This window comes from Chrysoperla carnea, chromosome 3 (assembly GCF_905475395.1).
Source record: "Chrysoperla carnea chromosome 3, inChrCarn1.1, whole genome shotgun sequence".
NCBI lineage: Eukaryota > Metazoa > Arthropoda > Insecta > Neuroptera > Chrysopidae > Chrysoperla > Chrysoperla carnea.
The window spans coordinates 5,081,074-5,105,150 of record NC_058339.1 but is presented as its reverse complement, the minus strand read 5'-3'; the positions used below and the strand labels follow the sequence as shown (position 1 = coordinate 5,105,150).

At 29.1% G+C, this 24,077-nt stretch overlaps 1 protein-coding gene across 1 annotated transcript in view; it reads left to right on the top strand.

Annotated features, from left to right (window-relative positions):
- LOC123296902 (BMP-binding endothelial regulator protein) overlaps nt 1-23,285 on the top strand; it is a 110,441-nt gene extending 87,156 nt beyond the window's left edge. The window contains exons 4-9 of the mRNA XM_044878601.1: nt 11,846-11,942; nt 12,219-12,395; nt 20,220-20,668; nt 21,201-21,363; nt 21,667-22,928; nt 23,190-23,285. Coding sequence (XP_044734536.1) covers nt 11,846-11,942; nt 12,219-12,395; nt 20,220-20,668; nt 21,201-21,363; nt 21,667-22,835 — 2,055 coding nt within the window. The 3' untranslated portion in view covers nt 22,836-22,928; nt 23,190-23,285. The remainder of the gene's footprint in view (nt 1-11,845; nt 11,943-12,218; nt 12,396-20,219; nt 20,669-21,200; nt 21,364-21,666; nt 22,929-23,189) is intronic.
- The last annotated feature ends 792 nt before the right edge of the window (nt 23,286-24,077 follow it).

Genomic DNA, 24,077 nt, shown 5'->3' with positions numbered 1-24,077 from the left:
ACATGCCTTATGAGGCGTGCCATACTAAATATGGACGATTTTAGGTTGCAAACTTTGAATGCGTGTGGTTTGTTTGAGATATGACTTTTTTTACAACTTTTTTGATACTTTGATTAATTTTTCTTTGACGCCGAGCTTCATTTAGTTTTGATTGCGTTACCATTCAAATAAAAGGACTAAAAAACCGGCTTGTGGTCTTACAAATAATTATTTTTAATTAAAATTAAATTTATTCTAGTTTATAAAACATGCGTTTTACAAACACCTTACTGTTAGTTATTTTTATTTATATAATTTAACGTTTTGAATTTATAGTTTTGAGAGTAAATCGTGATTCGCTTGAAGGTAATTTTATTTATCTCAACTGATTCTATGTAACAGAATTTTATTTAATATTAAGCATGAAATTATTTGAGACTTTCATTTGAATTTTCAGAGTGAATTCTGTTAGAATTTGAGAAAATTAGGCGAAAATTAAGAGTAAAGTGTCATCTCTTCTTCATATTATTATAAAATATTAACTTTATTTTGTAGTAAATTATGGTTTAGTAAATAAATTTTGTATAAAAAATCCATACTGATTAATGAGTGTCAAAGTATTTACTTTCTACTTTACTACTTAAGTTATTTGGTGGTTGACGTTAATTAAGTAATGAAATTCTTTTTATCAAATAAAGATGTCTGTTTTGTTTTTATGTTGAATCATTCAAAATAATTTTAATAAAAAAACTATTCAAGGACTCTTCAAAATTTCATTTTTGACACTCAAAATAACAGAAGAATTTTTTGAAAATGTAATTAGACTTAATCTCTCGTATTTCAAGACTCTCAAGAAATTTTCTAGTTACTCATATTTAATATTTAATTTTAAATAATAAATGGTTGGAATTATAATGGATCTATCCTTTTTAGTAGAATATGAGTTAGGGAAAACTTTTTGCTGGTGTTTAATATTTAGTGCTTTACCGAGAATACGAAGTAACTCATCCTGACCTGAATCGAGAATGTTTCACAAAGCTCACTATTTTAAGCTATCTGCAACTCACTATCTTTTATAGTTTTGGAGAAATGGTCACCAATTTTTGTCCTTTTTTTGCGTTTACATGGATTAACAGTGTCTCTCAACCAGACTTTTTACGTTCTAAGTTTGCTAAAATTTCAGCTTGACATTTCTTTTCGTTTTTTGAGTTATCATGTCGACGGAAAGAGGGATAACCGGAAATGAACTAATTAGGTGACACCTATACCAAAATTTTGTATGTAGCATCAATATTTTTAAGATTTACAAACTTGGGACTAAACTTGATACATATACAGGGTATAATAAGCAGACTCAAGTATACACAGAGTATTCAAACAATAAACTATGAAAGTGGTTATCACAAATTGATGAAAAGTAATGAAGAGTGAAGATAAATTTTTGTAAGTATGTACACATGAAATGAAGAATAAATAGAATAATTTATCAAATTGTTATAAGAAGTTACATGTTACATAATTTATGTTTTGAAAACTTGGAAATGTTGGAATGGAATGGAAGATTGATGCGTGCAAATCATGTGTGAATATGTATCGTAGCGTACTACAGATACAGATACAGATTACATTAACTGTACTAGATCTTTTCTGTATAATATTATAAATTGTTCCTGTATTTATAGGAGATATTTATCTATATTGCTATCCTTTCTTAAATTCTTTTACTTGTTCTTTGGTATAGTTTTATGATAAATATGTTTCAAACTTGTGTTTGCAACTCAGTTTTTTATTCTCTTCGAAAGATTTTTTCTCCGTATATTTAATGAAAAACATTTTAACGAGCTTGCTTTCTTAATTACATTTAAATTATTTTTTAAGCGTTAGACAGAGAACTCTGTTGAACAATTCTGAGGTATCTGGTTCAGTAAATACAACAAGGTTCGGAAAGATAAAGATAAATTATTGCTCCCAAAAACAAAGGCAAATTATTTTTTCTGAGGGAAAAATATTCTATTTTTCGGAAATTAAGTTTATATAATCTTATTTTTCGAGAAGTACTGAAATTTATTCAACTGATGTTGTCTATATATTTCTAAGAAATTAAAGTTTTGAGTCTAAATATATGATAGAAGTGATCTAAAAACATTTTTTAATACATATCAAAAATTGGTGGAAGCGACGATAAATATTTAACTTTGTTTTTATGGGGAAGTGCTTTGAAATTTGATGTATTAAAGCATTGGAAATATTCGTGACTAATGTCAAAAGTGTTCTTCTGTATGGATGTCAAACCTGGAAAGTCTCGCAAAGCATCTCCAGACAACTGCAAGTCTTTATCAACAGTTGTCTCAGACACATTCTCAACATTTATTGGCCCAACACGATTTCCAATGAAAACCTGCTGGACACCTGTCACCAAACTCCAGTAGCACACACCATCAAGCAACGCAAATATGATTGGATTGGTCACACACTCAGGCGAAACAACAGCATTGTCAAAGAAGCACTTGAGAGGAACCCCCAAGGAAAAAAAAGGGTGGGCCGACCTCGTCATACCTGGCGAAGAACCCTGGAGCAAGAAATTACAGAAGAAGGCAAATCCTGGGGAGAAGTCAAGTCCATGGCACAGAATCGTGTTCGTTGGCGAGCATTTGTTGAGGCCCTACGTCCCCCTCGGGATCATAGGACATAAATATATATAAAGCAGTGAATGATCGCCCATTCTGATATTTCGTTCACGAAGAAAATACAATTTTTGAAAACATCTATTGAAAAAATACCATGAAAAATTAATTGAATAGGTGAGAAAGAAAAAAAATTTAAATATATATCTTAAAGCATGCACCTGCACCAGTACAATTGAACGACCATTTTGAACATACTTTTGTATACGATAAAGTTGACATTTATAATAATATAAGTAAATAATTGTAAATACACACAATTTTGTGATTACGGTGATTGGCAGGTTATCATTGATTGAGTAATACATTTTAAAGTGGTCTGGTCTCTTTATATATTTTATATTGATCTTTTATAAATTGTACTTTACAAGACTATCAGTAATTATGATTTATGTTTCAAGTAAGTCAGTTTATCAGTTCATTTTACAGCAAAACAACATTTTAATATTTTACAGTATGTACAATTTTATAGTCGTCACTACACTGTGTACCACATTTATTAATCTATGCTGTCAAAACTATGCAGCCACAAACGTAGCGGAAGTTGCGGGTGACAAACATCGCAATTTCTCTATAGTTATTTAAAAAACTACTAATTAGATTGTTGGATCAGGCGTTCGCTTCGAAGAGTTAAACATTATTACCTGGGTTAAAACAAATAGCATGCCTTTTATCTCGATAATTTGAGCCGTGGGACAATTATTACTGATCTACTTTTGATACTTTATAATACTTAAGGATGTATGAGCACGGTAGTGGGGGCACAAATTTAAAAAATTGATATTTTCAATTTTGATGATAAATTATGTTATAACTTGACGATATAAGACGAAAAGTAAGAATAAAATTTTTCGATATCTGACGTAATTTTCAAAATATCGAAAATTGAAAATTTTGTTGAATTATTCAGCTTTTAATATTTCGAAAATCAAGGCACATATCGAAAAATTTTATTTTTATTTTTCTTCTACATTCATAAAGATATACTAAAATTCATCATCAAAGTTGAAAATAAGTTAAAAATAATTTCAACCCTAAATTTACCCTGCTCTTACATCCCTTATATGGGCGGAGACACTTGGTTTTTTACTTTTCTAATTCATTGCTAATATGTTTGCTTTCTATTTAAAAATTTGTTTTCATTCATTTCGAGTGAAAATTATCAAAATATGTCGTTTTTTGAGATTCCTCCATAAGAGCCAATGTATTTTATATCGATTTTCAATGATTTATTTCTTAAAAATTTGCACGGATACCTAAGCTGAAATTTTAACCACATATTCTTTGAGGAAAAGTCTACCTGTAAAAATATTTTGAGCCTTTAAATCAAACATTGTTGTCATGCTCATACATCCTTAACATCTACTTGTAATAATTCCACAATAGCTTAAAATTATTTAACCTATATAGAAAGTTACATTATCTGCAAGTATCATGGACTAAATTTTATTTTCAAAAAAATTAGAATTTCGCACCAAAAAATTAAAATCCAAGAAATTGTGAACAAAAAGGAAAATGGGTACGGTCAAGGAAAGTGAGGGCTATAACATGGTAATCTTTGGTTTTACAGTTGAAATTTCGCAGCAAAAGGGGCGAATATCTGCTAGTAAATTAAATAAATGCTCATATAGTATTCCTTTTTGTATCGTATATCATGCTGAATAGTGAATACAGTATGGAGTTAGAGTTAGTTTACTCTTAAATTAAATAAGTTGACTAACGAGCGATAGTTAAGTGAGTACATGTTGAAGGTAATAAGGTAAACTCATCGATAAACACAGACATCCCGCTCGCTCAGTTTGTATTGCATATCCAGTATCTACTGTTTTTAAATTTATGTGAACTTTTATTAACTTCAATAATTATCTGTAATGAAACATACATACATAAAAGCCAAGTGTACCAAATAAAATTATAGTTTGAATAGCCCTTATTAGAGTAAAAGAGTTGCAATGTTACTTATTATCTTTTTTTGTAATGTCTAAATATGCATAGATTTAATAACGCCCAAAGCATGAGAAAAATCGTTAAACAAATTATTTAAAAAATCAAAAAACCCGATCAAGTTAAATATAAACTGAGAAAAAAAAAGAAACCCAGCAGTTTACATAGCGACTTTAGCAGTCGGGACCCAAAATTTTAGCCGGTGTAGATTTTAATGAGACCCGACTGTAAAAGGTGCTATATAAACTGCTTGACTTGTGTTTTTTCTTTTCAGTTTTATATTTAATCCGGGTTTTTTGATTTTTTAAATAATTTTTTTATTTTACTGCCAAAAACCGAAAAATAATTCATTATCGATCTCTTTTTTATTACCACACTCATTTCCAAGAAATTAAACTGGCCAAATAACTGTCAAAATCTAAATAATAACAAGTTACTAATTTGCTGTAGTAACTTTTTTAATTTCCTGTTTATTTATATGTGTATGCACTGGTTGTGCAATTTTCGCATGCGTAAGTTAATACTGCTCTTATAAATTTTGAGTCTTGTTAAAACCTTCATAATTTGCAAGATAATTGGAAAACTATGATGGTATTCATAAAATATTCCTGTGCAATAAATGCATAGTAATTAAATTAAAATAAAACTTAAACTTTTAAAGATAACATTCCGTAATGAATCAAGAATATAATTGTACAATCACTTTAATTTGTTTTAAGTATCTAATATAAAATTATATACTTCTTGTATCTTTTTTTTTATTGATGAAAGTAACTTATCCAATCAGAATATGTTGTTACATATAAAATTAATTTATCAATTTCAATTACCAATAAATAAATGGGCATAGAATTTCTTTATAGATTATCATTATTTACTTCATTAATGTAACATGATTAGGTATACAGGGTGTCCAAGTTATGATAGCAAAACTGCATTAAATGAAGATTCTCCTAAAGAGATGCTTTCACTTGAAAATTTTTGTCATTCACAAAATTTTATGCAAAAGAACATTTGTTCACAACTGTGGCAGTTTTCCTCAGTTTAATCGGTTTAAAAAATGTATTTTTTGACTTGAAAAATTTACTTTTAACAAGGCATTTATCATTGACTTAAAACAAAATAAGTAACAGATTTACACTTAAAAAAATACATTGAACTTAAAATACAGATCGTCATTGACACTATATGATAAAGTTGATGACCATCGGTCATTGCTCTATTTTTATAATTCCCGCCGTATGTAATCTTCGTGTAAAATCTAATTTTACGTCATCAATTACTATATAATACTTCAAAGTGCGTAGAAATCTTTATTTAGAAAAAAAAACATGGAAGGTTTATTAAAATTGAAATTTACACATACATATACATACATAAAATCATGATTTCAACTACTCACGTTACCAGCATGTAATAAGCTTGTAAGAACGGTTTAAACTCACTAAAATATCAGGATTCAGATCGCGTCCTCGAACTAGCAACAAGTAATATAACAGCTATAAGATTGATCACGATTAGCTAATTCATATAATTCATTCTTTAATAACGTAGAAAAATTGGATGGATTCCAAAGTTCACCAAAGCGAAAATGGACAAAAATTTTCTTTTTGCCTTCTTTGGCGGTTTTTCAAAAGTTTATTCTTCATTAACAGTTATCCGCCAGCTTCGGTGATCCAAATCGTCTAGCTTCCGTTGGCCTAGAAATTAACCGGCCCCTTATCTATAACACTCGAAATGTATACTACTTTTTATTATAAAACCAAATTATTTTGCTTTTAAAATTGAAATCGTTCAGCGAAGCGAGCGTGTAACTGCTAGTATCTTTATAAATTGGAGCATGTGTGTTATTCTTATTATGAGCTATATTATTGTAAAGTTCCATTAAAATCCTTTCAGCGTGAAAGAGTAATAATCATCCAGACATTCATCCTCAAAAACTTGAAGATAGATCGTTGTTTATTCCTTAAAATGGGGTGGCACCATTGACGCCAATGCTATCATTTGTTGAGATTTCTCTCTGTCGAATTTAAACTATCGAAAAATAGTTTCCAAACGACTAAATACTGGTTCATTAAAAAAAAATGAAACGAATAACTAACAAAAATGCCATAAATTATGGAAAACGTAAAAACTTCACACCATGTTAAATATTACATGACAGTTAGAAATAATGATGGAAGATTTATTAAAATTAAACACATTTAAAAAAATCTTTAATAGCCGCCAGACATTTTGCATGAATTAATCTTACATATTTGTTAATACTTGACCTAACGCACTCTTCAATAAAGTAAACATTTTACAAGCAAATCAATTTTTTTATTTTTTCATTTTGGTGAAATCTTATTAAATATATTTTGCGCACACCATCGCACAACATCACACGCCAAGCAACCAAGCTATTTAAGCTATAAATTATATAATTTTTGAAAAAAAAAATGTTTATATTGGTTGTTACTCAATATTTGATTTTATGATGTTGAAAATTGATTTAATACCTTTTTGTTATTTGTTTCGTTAAGTTCGTGTTTTATTTGAAAGTATGACTTTGTAATAAAGTGTTATAACGTTTTATAAAAGGTTTTTCGTATAAAATGATTGAACTTACTTACAGAAACTTCTTAAACACATTAGACGTTTTTTGGTAGAGTTAAATCATATGGATTCCCATCAGCAATGCTACGTGATCATTATTGTCATCATCAGCAACATGCTAACGATGTTGCTGATTTTTCAATCGAAAAACGACACCTATGTTATAATAATTAAAGCTGTACAATTAACTATTAACTAAGTGATTCTGATCTTTGGTAACTTTTGATTACTGTTCATAGATGGCGTTTGATATAAAATTTAATTTAAAAAAAACCACAGTTATTCCAAAGTTTTAAGTTGACAGTCCCCATGATTGACTATATTTTTTTTTATTTGAAAAATAGAACAGACAAATATAAGCCGTAACTTTTCTCCGCAATGGAACTCCCGTAGCTTTTCTCTCGCAACATTACCAAAATGAGAATTTAGTTTTACCAAATGGAGAATTTAGTTTTTGCTTTACTTACGGTTTTCCACATGATTTATGATGACTTACATCGTCAATATGTAACTTTTTATCTTATGGTAAGAAATTATAACATAATCGATTCAGTAAATACTCAAACAATATGCGCATCTCGTAGCAACTTAAGGTTTGATCAATTATCCTTAAAAATAAGCACGTTTTACAATTGACTGATACCATATATCACACGTTACCGTAAAATAATCTTAAATAAAGATTTCATAATAAAAAAATTATCATTTTAGACGGGAAACCGTTTACATGGGATAGACGCATTCACACGCGTGTACTTCTCAATATTTATATCGTTTTGTGATGATTGAAATGTTATTTGCAGTTAGTTTAATATTGGTTGCTGAAAAAATTACAATTACAATATAAAATTGTTTCCAGATGTGTTTTAGTTTGGTTCGAGCAAAAATACTTAATATTATACGTAAAATAGGCTTACTTAACTGCTCAGCATATTAAATCCGGCAGTAAGGTTATTTAGGTGAGGACAGTGGGCTTCCATTTTGGATCCGACTCCCCGTCAGCATGGTGTGTAGAACGGTACGTGTAGCAAACTTGTCTACAGTAGGAATTTATACTACTATAGTATAACCGGCTAGTATCCAAGTTTGTTAAGGCGTCTTAACTTGCTTTGACTACTGGATGAAATCCCTAATTTGGATTCATAGTTTTTAATCAAAAATCGACAGTTATTATATTGGCTGTTAAACTCATTAGGTAGTATTTCTGTAAGCAGTCATACTGTTTGCTTGAAAATACCAATTAATGATTTTACAAGGTGTTAAAAAAACAACGATTCGTTTAATAAATTATTAGTTTTTTGTTCATTTTACAATAATATAAGCAGTTAATTATAAAATAGTGTAATAAATTACAAAATGGTTATTTATTTAACAATAATGTAAACTGCTGAACATTAACTAACTATATAATGTAATGTACAAGTAAGTATAAGTATATTTAAGTTAACGAACTGACTTAACTAGCTATATAGTTAGCTTAACTTAAGTACCTATACATTATTTATAAAATAATTTGACCTTAAATAAATCACAAATGTATAACAGTAAATGTCACCTGTTTCTATTACAAAATATCTTTAAGTTCTTCAATTTATTTTATATATAGTTAAGCAAATACCATTCTATACAATTGCTTACAAATATTATACAAATGCTAAAGCCTAATGATATATACATATATATATTCTAAAGTATTCGACTCGACAAACTATTTAAATCGACCAATTAAATTCGTTCGGTCATTATTATTAGGAACTTAGTAGAAATCGTTATTGATGCAAAATTTGATAAATACCAAAGAATGAGAATGTCTTCACACCCAAAACTCAAAAAGTAAATAAATGTACTTTTATTTATTCCTGCATTTAACAGAAACTCTCTTGATAATGCTATTTGACATATCAAATTTAGTTCTTTTCCGAAAAACTAACTGCAGCCGGAGATTCACCTTTTCCACTTTCGGTTACTTTTGTTTAGGTTTGTCTCCTATCCTTTATAGAGACTTTAATTAAAATTTTTACACAACCGTCATTTCTTATCTATGGCCTAAAAAAACTACGTTAAGTTATTACATTTTCTGGCATTCGATCAAACTGAAATTTTTCTTCTGAATGCAATTTATCTAAAATACAACTGCGAACTTTGAAAGCGAGCTAATGACGACACTTGTTAGAACAAAAAATCCTTCCGGAGTGTTCGCAATAGTGTTCGTATAGCAAGAGACAAGCACAGCTATTTTCCTCTAGCGAATAGCATCACCGTCCTTTCGACTTATTGACACCTAAATTTTGGTTTATTTGTATAAAGTTTCTCATTTTTATCGAAAATGCAGGTCGAAAAAAAGTGGAATTCCAAAATAAAACCGAAAAAATTCCCCCAAAAAATGTAATCTTTTGTCTTATGAAACCGGTCAAAAGTGTTAATGGCTTCAAAACAGAGAATACATAAAACTTTGAACGCTAATAACTTTTTCATTTTTTAATTAATTTTAATTTAACTTTCAAATTTTGTTATTGTATCAAATCTACTTTTACATTTTTATGGATAATGTCAAAAATTTGATATCAGTCAAATTTGTCGGGATGTTCAACCATTAACAAAGTTTATACTTCTGGACAGTTATAGTTATTGTCCACTTCAATTGATGAGTTCCATAAAAGATTTGTAAAGGACTATGCATTTAGATTTAACATAATCAAAATAAAATATTCTTTTAATCAAGACTTTTAATGGTAGGAAATAGAAAAAGGCTATCACAAGAACTGTAGGGACTATAATGTTTAATTTCTTAAAGAGGTACTATAATAAAAAAGATTTTATTGAACAAACTAATCTTATAAAATTTTTAAAGCAAATAGATTCAAATATACTTTAATAATAAATTCTAAATACATAATACACAGATACTCAAATAGTAAGTAAAATAACATTTTATATGACTTTGTAAACATTATTTTGATGTAATTTTTTACAATGAATTTAAACAAGACTTAAATACTTATATAATTATATACATAGACATACCTATCTATCTATGTATCTATAATACTTACTTATTCTCATCATAGATATATTTAATGTAAATATACTTAAGTCATTACTTAAGTTGTTCATCGTTTGTTGGTTAATTCACCTGTTCAACTATTTACTTAACTTTACAGTCAGTATATATGTATATGTAAATTGGTCGTGCATTCAAAAATGTACAATCTTTTATTTTGAAGCTTACTCAACATTTGTGAACTAATTAAATAATTATCATCTATTTTTATTGTCTAGGTTTTTGTCTGAAGTTATTGCCGTATCAATTGTTATGTATCAGTTATTATTAGATTATGTTGTTAGATTCAAGGTACAAGCTTTTGAGTATTTTTAAACCATGTATATATGAAATATACATAGTATATTAAGTTTAGTCCCAAGTTTGTAACGCTTAAAAATAATGATGCTAGGAAAAAAATTTTGTCATAGTTAATCATAAAATCACCTAATTAGTCCATTTCCGGTTGTCCGTCCGTCTATGGACACGATAACTCAAAAACGAAAAAAGATATAGAGCTGAAATTTTTACAGCGTACTCAGGACGTAAAAAGTGAGGTCAAATTCGTAAATGAGCATCATAGGTCAATTGGGTCTTGGGTCCTTAGGACCCATCTTGTAAACCGTTAGAGATAGAACAAAAGTTTAAATGTAAAAAATATTCCTTATCTAAAATTAAACAACTTTTGTTTGAAACATTTTTTCGTGAACATCACTGTTTACCCGTGAGGGCGCCAATTAGGCGGAAATTTTATAATATGTACTATACTTGATTAACATGTATGTGTTATGTGATAAAGAAATCAACACTGACTATGCATGGTATTTCAACAATTAACTCAGTCAATTGTTTGTTTTCACTTGTTGAACAAAATGTTCACCAATAAGTACACTGAAAAAAAAAATTCTTAATCTCAACCGATATGGGGTTGTATAATCCTCATTCCGATATCAAATGAGACAAATGGGGCCACGAATGTGATACAACTACCGTACAGGGTTGAGTAGTGAAGTTGACACAAACGCATGAGAGTTGTTTGTATGAATGTAATATACTGTCTAACAAATTTCGAATATTGTTGTTCTGAAATCCAATATAGTTTTAAACAACTCTATTTCAAAATACTGATGTGATTGTCACAGCCACATGAGCAGGTTTACTAGGTTTATTTAAAAAAAAATAGATTTCTTCGAATCGTATTAGAACTAGGGACATAATATTCACGTTATAATATTCTATCTATACCTGTATTTACTAATATGAAGATAAATTTAAATAACCATATTTTTATTGATGAATTCTTACAAATAATGTTTAGTGTGTTGTGTGTTGATGATATGTTTTTCTAAGTCACCAATAGAGAGCCTATTTATGTTACTTACAGTAAATCTTATAGGTATGAAGTAGTGAATGGTTTTTAAAGAGTCTATGTTTAATTACGTTTTGTAAATAAAATACCTTGGATACCTAACACTAATAAAATCTTCCCAAGATTATTACTATAAAAATGGCCTTTTTCAGCGGACCCAATCGACACATACAAATTAACAAATTCCTAAGTTTGTCTGATAAATAATGTTTTTTATTTTTTTTGTTTCAGAATGGATTTGTTGAGTGTCTGCAAGGATGTCCTTCAATTGATGGGTGCTTTCAATTAATTGAGAAACCAAAAAATGGTTGCTGCATGAAATGTAAAGGTTAGTCATACTTTCAATTATTTATTAGAAGCTTTTGCCCTTTTAACCAGGACTTTGCTCGAATTAATGTAGCTTCAAAGATTTATATTGACGCTCTGAAACTTTCTTTTGAAGTTTTCATTATAAAAATTATGGTAATTTTTTACTCTACCTATGTGTAGAGGTCGTGTGAGTGTTTGACACCAAACATTTATAGTCTTATTGCAATAATCAATTAATAATTGAACTTGTTTTGTAAATAATGTTTTATGATATTGATATTACATTATTGAATAGGTTGCGTGTATAATGGCACTGAATATGCAAGTGACACTGAATGGACAGACCCACAGGACCCATGTCGTGTATTCCGCTGTGAAGCTGGTGTTATAACTAAATCTATATTGGAATGTTACACACCCTGTGATAATCCATTACCACCTCAACCAGGACAATGTTGTAAAACATGTTTAGGTAAGTTTAACATCTACAATTATATTTCAATTTATCCTTAGTTATAGATACAAACAGTTAACAGAAAACGTTAAAAATTAAAAATCAATTTATTAGAATTAGAAGGAATATAAAATTTCTAAAGTTTTCCCAAACAGTAGCCTTATTTTGTATCTTCAGTTCGTTTTTGTTTCAAAGTATCCATCTTAGCATTTAATACATGTTATTGTTCTTTTACAAAATTGTTTAAATTCACTACTACATATCTTGGGAGTGATTTCTTGAACCGTTTCCCTTATTATCTGTTTCCTATCGAACTTTTCCAATTTAAGGACATCCTGAATATTCAATGTCAAGAGTAAATAACTGAATGTTAATATTTTAGAAAGCAGATCTTTTTATAAAGAATAACTTTTTTTCGTAAAACTTAGCTAGACACCCTGTATACAAGCCATAGACCCATAAAATTATATTAATAAAGTAGTATGTCGTTACTATGATAACTTCTGAAATAAAACTCATGCACGATGCGAATACAGATATCTATCACTATTTTCAATATTTTTCAGATTAATATTTATTATGGTTATTATTTCAAATGATCCATATTATAGACCTAAATAATAGACACTTATTATTATAGATTTTTAAATTAAAATATTATTATAATCAATATCAATCTATCTGTATCTGTATACAAACACAGTCTTCAGTCTTATCTCTCTTTATAATATTCATTAATAACAGTTATTTTATGTTCAACTTGCTACAAACATCTGTATGGAGAAATATCCAACAGGGTTCAATTATCCAACAGATGGACACCGTGAAATGATTTAAATATTTTAGGTTTCTTTTTCTTAAGGTGTTTTGATACTAAAACGAAAGTGTTACCAAAGAACTTACAGAAGTATTTTATCAACATTCCTCAATATAAATATTATCGAAGATAATAAATGAGAACTCTAGGATATGTCGAAATAAATTTCGATTTTTGCCCCAATTCCTAGATCAGTTTTTTGTATTTTTAAAATACGTATTTTCGACTACCAAGTAGTCATCATCAGTAAGAATTAGCTAGTGAATGTTACTCTTTGCTAATTTGGTGGCGGATTGCACACTGTTACTTTCGTGTTTTTACAATTTATACTGTTCACAGTATCTGTCAAATTGTAGTGTCAGTGGCGCTAGCCAATCAACTGCCATCAGTTGACTAGTCTGGCCAATGAGCATGATACATACTTGTGCGCAAGCCCATTCAAGTATTTTTTTTTTTTTTTTTTTTTTGACGTTTAAAATAATAAATTACAAATCAAACCTAAATTAAAAAACTATAAATAAATCATAAAAATAAATAATCCTTTATTTTTATAACGTATTGACAATTTCTCAGAAATTCAACTCTGACTTTGCAATTTTTATTAAATCCGAATTTGGAATAGGTCCTTTGTCCAAGTTCATTGCTTCATTACCCATCTTTTGAATGAAGATGCTTTCATAAGCGTCTAATTCGCAAGGATTGGGTACTGCTTTTAGGAGCTTAAGGTTTGATATGTCGATTTTGTGGTCGTTTTCGATAACGTGAGCGGCTACACATGATTTTTCAATTCTTCCATATTTTAAATGGCCCATATGTTCTTTGAATCTTGTGATAATTTGTCTTCTACTTTGACCTACATACTTCTTCGAACAATTTTGACATCCAATGCAATATATTCCCGATTGTTGTTCCATGTTGATTTTATCTTTGGGATTTCCAAGTAATTGTTTTAATTTTGTTCGACTAATGGGTGCTATTTTTAGGTTATGTTCTCCAAGTTCTTTTGTTAATTTGTTGACGTATGGTTGAAAATATGTAAGTTTGCACCATTTCTTTTTATCGATGCTGTTTTGTTCTGGTTTCAAAGTTGTTGAATTGTTCCTTTGGATTCTTAATTTTGTTTTTCGGATCATATTCTTGATTATTTGTGGATCAAACCCGTTGTATATTGCAACTTGGTGGATGTGTTTTAATTCTTTGAAATAGTTTCTGGTTGATAATGGTATTTTAATTAATCGGTTCACTAGGAAGTTGAAAATGGCTAGTTTGTGTTGTGGTGGGCTGTTTGAATCTGCTGTGATGTACCTTTCAGTGTGTGTTGGTTTCCTGTATATGTAAAAATCTAGTTTCTTAGAATTTGTGTTTTTGGAAATTCTTATGTCAAGGAACGGAATCGAACCGTCCTTTTCGATTTCTGTTGTGAAATCAATTGAAGGGTACATGTTGTTCAGCTTATTAAGAAAATCTTGTGGATTTTCTTTTTCTGTGTCAAAAATTGTGAAGATGTCATCAACATACCTGTACCAGACAGCGGGAAAATAACTGAATTGTTGTTTGGCTTGTTCTTCGAGGTCTGACATGAAGATGTTGCTCAAGAACGGAGATAACGGATTGCCCATAGACGTCCCAAATGTTTGTTTGTAGTATTTACCTTCGAAGGTAAACACATTTTGTCTCATGCATAGACGTGTTAATTTTACCAATTCTGTTACTTCATCCATGTGTAAACCTTGATTTTTAAGCCATTTTTCCAACGCCTTTATTCCTCAAGTTTCAAGCTTTAAAATCATATCAAAATTAAGAAGTGCATAAAAATGAAAAACTTCTTTTGGTAAAACACTGACTTAATTTTTCACAAAATTTGGTTAAGGCCTAACCAATTCCGTTCACGGTATGCCTAGGTTCGATTCCCGCCATCACAACAAAAATTAATTGAATTGATTTTTGCGATGGACTGTCGTAGTGCATGATGTATCCATGAAGGAAGTGCACTCAGCCTCTGAAACTATTTGAGGAGATGATAAATGTATATGTACTTTCGTTAATCTACATGCCAACAACTAGATCTGTTACCCTAAAACATTGTATTTAATTTAGTTCTGTGAAGAAGAAAAGACCTTACTCGCACACACCTGGGTCATCATTTTATTTTATTTTTTTTGATTTTAATAACATAATTAAAAATAAAACAAAATTACCTGAATTTTTTAATATACCAATACCAACAACTAGTTTTTTAAAAGTATTTATTTTATAGTTTTTAATATGTTCTCAAATACACACAACAACGTTGTGTTTCTGTGTTGATGATGAACTATTATTTAGTTCTTAAATAAAAAATAAAAATAAAATTAGATATTATTTAAATATTAATATCAAAGGTATTATTATGTACAGTGTACACGGAGCATGCAGCTTTTTATTTTTAATTAGAATTGTTTAACAATCGAGGAATGCTTGTATTTTCATTTCTTACCAAAATATGAAAATACCGTAAGAGATGATAAAATGTGAAATTAAAATTAAAATCTGCCAAGAAATATAGATGATAGAAGCATTTTTTAACTACTATCAATGGCAGATAATAGACAGAGAAATTCGACAGATACTGTGACGTGCTACCAAAGATACTCCATGCTAAATTCTGTTTTACTAGAAAGAGTACAATATGATGATATGATATGATGATTACTCGGTCCTCCTAAAATTTTCCACGGTTGATAGTTGCATTACACTCGCGGAGGCATAAGCGAGAGTTATATAGAAATATGTTACCATCTTTCAGTTCATTATGAAGCAGGAGAATTTCTTCGAAATGGATAAAAGCCAAAATTTGGCATACAAACTTTTATAATCAGTGTAGGTTTATTTAGCCTATATTGCAAAATTAAAATTTTTTACTAACAAACAAAGCTTCTCTTAAATTAGTTTTTTTATATTCCTGAATGGCTATACAACAAAATACAAAACACTAAATATAAATTGAAACAAGTGAAAACAAACAATTGACTGAGTTAATTGTTGAAATACCATGTATAGGCAGTGTTGATAACTCTGTCACATTTCACATACATACATATCTGACATATTTAACTGATATTCTCATATAATGCGCAAGTGTTCATGCGCAGTCGTTTGTTTTTTTGACGTCACGTAAATAACAAAAGATATTCACTTTGATATTCCTATATTAATACATACTAAATTTGCCCTCGTGGGTAAACAGTGATGTTTACAAAAAAATGTTTCAAACAAAAGTTTTTTATTTTTTTATAAGGAACATTTTTTACATTTAAACTTTTGTTCTATCTCTAACGGTTTACAAGATGGGTCCTACGGACCCAAGACCCAATTGACCTATGATGCTCATTTACGAACTTGACCTGTCCTTTTACGTCCTGAGTACGCTGTAAAAATTTCAGCTCGATATCTTTTTTCGTTTTTGAGTTATCGTGTCCACAGACGGACGGACGGACGGACGGACAACCGGAAATGGATTAATTAGGTGATTCTATGAACACCTATACCAAAATTTTGTTCGTAGCATCAATATTTTTAAGCGTTACAAACTTGGGACGAAACTTAATATACTATGTATATTTCATATATACATGGTATAATAAGACTATTATTTAATACAAAAAAAATAATAATACCTTTACTATCTTCTTTTTGTAAAAGGTAAATTAAAACCACTAACAAAAACAAAAATAATAAACAGTCGGCGGTCAGCGGTCACCATTGATGACAAAACTTCATTCAGAGTATTTGACAGTCAAGTATAACTAACTTTTTGAAAACAAAAAAATTTGTTTTCGTCCGATAGTCATAATAACAAACATAATAAAAAGAAAAGGTAAACCACTATTCATCAATGGTAGAAGGTATTTTTTGTGTAATGTACCTTCTAAGGTTGCCCGATTAAACTCTTTTCACAAAAATTATTATGCTAGTAAAGAACTCAAAAACGGTGACTTTTATAAAAAAATGTGATGAGACAAAAATGGTTATAATACTCCAAAGTATAAGGTCCAACAACTATTTTCTCGAATTGCATTATTTTTCAACAGAATTAGCTTGACTGAACTTCTAAGCGCGTGCGTATAGTAATAGCACACTTTCTGATCAATATGACTTTGTTCTACACACTCATACGAACATTTTGAGCTGAGTCCCATAAAAAGTCATATTGTTCCATAGAATTGCAACCTTATTACCTCTTTCCGACTTTATTTTTAACAGTAAATGGCAACCCTAGTAAATGTTTGTTATAGAATATATTAAATAAATATTTAAGAATATAAATATAAATATAATGGCTAGCTAATATGATTGCTTAATTCCAATAGATGTTTGTGTGTGGTCATATTATGATGTAGTTAAATTTGAACAACAAAACATGTTAACAATGTCGGCAGCTTACTTATATATTATATATTATATTATATATTATATAGAATATTATATACCTAGTATAATATAAGGTACCTACAACAAACAATTCCGATGGATTGATGCAAACGATTATCATTGGACTGACTTGAGAGACTTGACTCTCTGTAGGTATAGAAGAGCTAAGAATCGAACCCCCCATTGTGTTGTGTAAACTATCCAGCAACGTTTGTCTCAACTCTCTTAAGCTTTAACCACAAATCAATTTGAAACATTATTATAATATAAATATAAATACCTATAATATAAGAATGCTCTTGTTGTAAACATCTTTTTAAAATAAGGTTCAATAGAAGAATGATTTATTATAATGCACTATGTCGATACATCAATTATTTTCAAATTAATATTATGCTTAATGAGATCAACAACTAATTTTTGGTTTATAATCCCAGTTTCTTTTAAAAGCTATCAAAACAAAATGATTTTGTTTGTAATGAAGAACATGATCGAGGTTTCCGCGGGGTTAAGAGACCGGCATAATCCGTTTTCCATTTTTCCGCAATCCGCCATATTTATTGAATGAATTATACAATAGCAGCATAAAAAAGCTATAGGCATAAGATTGAAGTTATGGAAAGAATACTACCAGATTTGAAAATCTATTCATTTCATTTAAGAAATTTCTAACAACATGAGATTAATAGTACCGATCTGTTAACAAATCGAAATTGATACGAGAAGAAAGATTTAAATTAAAACAAAACTCACAAAACGCCTTTAATATAATTCTGTTCGAATATTAAGTAATGTAAATTTACATTTTTTGACCACCCAATAAGTTTGCTGAGACGGTTAAGTATACATGTGTCCATCCATTACTCAATTATATAACCGTATTATTTAAAATATTATCCATTCATAGAAAGAGTCAAATAGGAGCGTATTTTTGACCTTCCGCAATTCCGAAATTCCGAAATTCGATGATTTCTCGTAGAAATAAATCTGTTTGAAATTATGGTAAAATTTTGTGTTAAAAAAAATTTTCCTTTAATACTTTAGTTGTGTATATAATACAGACTTTTCCTGGCGGACACTGTGTTTACATATAGTTTTACGTTTTTAATCGTTTAAAGTTTAATAACAATTTTTATTTTTTGTATATTTATTTAAAAATAAAATTATATAATTTGTACAACAGAAATTAAAAAAAATTATTTGGAAAAAACCGGAACATTTTTTCATGTTGGTGATTGATTTAATTTTAAATTGTTTATTTTCAATAAAATTTTATTTCGGATATATTTACAATACTACTATGTCTGATCGATTTATAATTTAATTTATTACATTTATAATTTAATTTATTTGTATGTCTTAAGTGTTTTTAAATAATCATGTAACGAAAATTAAACTTTTATTTTAAATGTAAAACAATTTTTAAAATTTTGATACGATTCTAAACTTCATACAAAATTTGGTGATAACATTTCTCAGCTTTTCCACTCTCCGTGCAGAGCGGCAAGGGTTGATAAAAATTTTTGAGCAATATATTCCAAAACTATATATTCCAAAATCGATGATTTTTCGCAAAGATACAGCTTTTTAAAATTTTTGTATAATTTTGTGTTAAAAAAATTTTCCTTTAATACTTTGACTCAGTATATTTGTTAATAATAAGTTGCACTTTAAACAAATAAACAAACTTTACCTAAAGTTACGTTGTAATCAAAATGAGCCATCTTAATAATAAATTATTTTTAAAATTGTATAATTGAGATTAAAATTATATTTATTGCATATTTTAATTTAAACAATTTTCATTTTCATCACACATCGTGTTTTTCTGTCTATATCAAAACGCCCTCGCACACGTATAACTTTTCTTAGGAAAAATATATAGGGCATAATAATGTTATTGATTATATGATTTTAATCACGTACGCCAATTTTTATGAATTAATTTTTTTTGTTGAGAAAAACAGTTTTTTTTCGATTTTATGTCTAAAGATATAATAAATTAAAGAAAATTTCTATTTGTTATTAAATAATAAATTGTTAAATTAATAAAACGGTGAATGTGAATGTGGACTTAAAAATTACAAAGGCAACTTGTATTACGCATATGTTATACATGTATAAGAGTTTTTCAATTATTTGACAAACACTCAGCAATGAAAAACTCACCTAGGATATAAACAATCTTGTACATTTATAACATACACGCAATACAAGTTGCCTTTTTTTAATTTTTGAAGTAAAACTTCCTTTTGTTTGAGCAAAAATTATGGAACTCACGTCATCGTCACCGTCGCGAGTTCTTCATCGCGTGTGTTTGTAATTGAACACTTCCTAAACGCATGGACCAATTTTGATGAAATTTTTTGTGTGTGTTCAAGTGGACGCGAGGATGGTTTAGATTCACAATTCGGTCTACCACAAAATGTTTTGTGGGTTCCGCACCAAAAAATTCAAACCCATGAAATAAATGGTGGAAACGCATATAAATAATTTATCTCATTACATCTTACTATTCAAAAGTTCTATTTGCGATTGTTGTTACATCTTTTACTGTACTATAAGCACTTTTTGTTAAATTAAAAAGTTTTTAATTAATGTATTTAAAATTGTAGGATGCCGAATAAATGGTCAACGTGTAACAGATGAACGTGACGTCACAATACCAGAAGATCCATGTTTAAAATGTCATTGTGAATTAGGACGAATGACATGTACAAAACGAGCGTGTCCTGTTTTACAATGTCCAGTACAACATCAGTATCACCCAGTTGGCGAATGTTGTCCACAATGTAAAGGTACCCGTACTTTATTACCGAGTGCATCTGGTTGTATTTTGGGTAGAAATTATTTATCACATGGTCAACATTTTAAAATGGATCCACAAAATTGTACAACATGTAAATGTATTGGAAATGGTACATCGGTGTGTCAACGTTCAACATGCCCTGTTCTATTATGTGCACCAGAGGATCAAAAAACTGCTCCAGGTGCGTGTTGTCCACATTGTCCACCTGTCGAGGAAATCCGAACAACGTGTTTACACAAGGGAAAATTATATCAGGTGAGTTTTTATTTGAAAAATAAAAGTTATTCATGTTTTAAATCAATCATGAGCACAATGCCCATAATTCAAGTGCTGACGGGTTAACATTGTTTACTTGATTTGAAGATCATGCTAAAAATGCATTAATTTTGCTCTATGAAGGATTGAATTTGTTTTTTTTTAAATTTATACTTTTCTCTCAAGAAAATGGAAAGTTTTTGCTTGATAACACCCTTTCTTCTAGAAAGGTAAGCCAGACATACGCTTTGAACAAAAAAAATTGTTTAAAAGAAAATGATCATTTATTTCCACACAATTTGACAGTCAATTCATATTTTTCCCTTTTCAAATATGCAAATAACTAACATGTACAAAATATATGATTTGCTAAAAGCTTTTATGAGTTGAAGAAACGTATCAAAGAAAAAATATGAATACAAAATAAAAAAATTTCAATGATTTATGAACATTTTTTATGTGGGTTGTCTCGCCGTGATTGCCTTCAGGCCCAAAAATTTTAATGAATGTTTTTTCTCTGTTAATTATATAGGATGGTGAATCGTGGCAATTAGATCCGTGCAAATCTTGCATGTGTCAAGATGGAGAAATACATTGTGCTATGGAAAAATGTCCACATCATAATAATGTTCCATGTCCGCCCAATCATAAATTAATTCATCCATCAGGTCAATGCTGTCCAAAATGTGTTGAAAGTAAGTATAACATTTTTCGCCCTTAAAATTTGTCATTGAATTTATTTTGAAATACTTTGTTATTGTTGTTTATGTTGTTTATATACAGGCTTTTTTAGAATAATCTAAACAAGGCCAACGAAAAACCTTCTTTAACAAATTTTGGTCTGAGGACTAATTTTCGAGATATTGTTATTGTTATTGACGAGACACAAAAAATAACTTTTCTCGATAAAAATTCCTCATCCAAAAAATACGCCCTGTATATGATTGTAACTCCCTGTAATACACCCTGGATATTAATTTTTATGTTTGTTTTCATAGGTGATGGAGTTTGTACAGTTTTTGGTGATCCCCACTACAAAACATTTGATGGACGATTTTACAGCTTTCAAGGATCTTGTAAATATCAATTAGTGGCTGATTGTGTAGATCATTCGTTCTCCATTCGTGTAACTAACGATAATCGTAAAACTAAAGTATCTTCATGGACAAAAACAATATCAATTAAAATAAAAGATATTAAAATAAACTTAGGTCAGAAAAAACGTATTAAGGTCAATGGAAAGCGAATTAATATACCGTATTCATCATCAAACTATCGAGGACCCGAAGATGATGGTTATGAAAAACGTGAAAATCGTGAAATCCGTATTGATAAATCCGATGAGTATATTCTCGTTTCGACATATATTGGCGTTCAAATATTATGGGATGGTAATAGTTTTCTGGAAGTATCCGTTCCAACACGATACAAAGGAAAATTATGTGGATTATGTGGGAATTATAATTCAATTGTACGCGATGATCTGGTAACACGAAAAGGTAAACAATTAAACGAAACAGAAATATGGAAATTTGCACAATCATGGCGAGTGGGTGGGAAAAAAGCATGTGCACGACATAACGAACATAATAGTAACGAAGAATTGGCGGGATATCGTGGCGAAACAATACAACATATGCGTGGTGGTAGTCACACATGTAATAATCCACGCTACGCGAAATGGACACAACATTTTTGTCTGCCATTGATTCGTGATAATAAATTTGGAAATTGTGCGAAAAAATTGAATCCAGCAAAATATTACACAGCATGTATACAGGACATGTGCGAATGTCCTAATGGAAAATGCTTTTGTGAATCGTTTATTGCGTACGCACGTGAATGTAAGCGATTAGGTGTACAATTGAATGATTGGCGTGCGCAGACCAATTGTTATGGAAATATTACACTGAATAATTATCATTATAATAATTTTTCAATGAAACCAAGCAATTCGTTAGCGTTGGCACAATACTCACAAACAGCTTCGAGTAGCAGTTTTAACAGTCGAGACTTAATGCAACGAGATAAAGCTGTTAAAGATCAACGACAAATCAATCAAAATAAACAAAGGTTTAATAACAATAAGAACAAAAATAAATTACAACCACCAAAACGACCAAAAATACTACGAACACGAGGTCCACCTCCGCCATTATTAAAGTAAAAATAAAATTATTTTTATTTTGTTTTTAATTTAATTTTTCGCTACAATTTTTTCACATACGTAGCAATTTACTAGTCAACGCTTGTATAGATGGTAAGTTGTTTTCATTTTCTTTCACATAATATTATGAGATTTTAAACGCTAAGATATCAGCGCCACTAGTATTCAAATTGGAAACCATATTTCTTTTACTCAGCTGATTTTTTCATTGAATGAAAAGACAAAAGATGTATTCTATTAAGTACAAATAATTTATGTTACTTTGAATGACTTTCTTAGCATTAAGCTCCATAATTAAATTACCTTAATTTAATTTTTTATTTAATTATAAGTTTTTCTCCATTTTTTTTTCAGTGTTTCAACAAAAGAAAAAAAAAACTCCAATCCTTACACGTTTGGAAACTAAAGTTCCCATAACAGTATTTATATATTTAAAATAAATATACAATTATTTAGTTAGAAAGAGAAAAAAACATTAAAAAAAAAAATAGAAAAAACAGCAAAGAGATTTATGGAAAAATTGTTGAGTAATTACGACTGATATAAATATTAGAAAGTGTAGATGTTCTCAAAATAATGTGTTTTTATTTTTATGTAATTTATTTTTATTTTTTGACTACGTGTAAAAATATTATTGTTTAAATGAAAAACTGTTAATAATTATATTTATAATTTATGAATTATTAAAATGGCTGACTGTCATGTCATCTGCAATGTCTCTGATTTTAGTTTTTAATTAATTAAATAAATGTAATATTATTAATTAATCATAATACATGTATAAATTATTTAGTTTAAAAGAAAACTTATTTAATATTTGTTGTAAATATTGTATGATGTTAATTAATAATTGAATAATTACATAAATCACCTCATTGTTTTACATAAGTCACATTCAATCACGGATACAGTGAATAAAGGTCGAGAAGGAAATCCCGTTGAAGGCGATTCCACTGCCTTTGCGTCTTGTAAATTAGAATATTTTCTTTTTAAATCCATCATCAACATTGGGGAATTAGTTTAGGACTATATTAAAAAAAAAAGTGTAAAATTTTTCCTGGATCCGCATTCGGATCCTTTTTTTTATGCTAGCAGTTTGTATTTTATAATAAGTGTTTATTTGGTTCATACCATTTTAAATAAAAACTTTTAATTACTATTCTGTTGCAATTTCTTCATTTTATTCAGAACGATTTGTTTTCATTTAATTACTATCAAAAATTTGCTTCATGATGCTTTTTA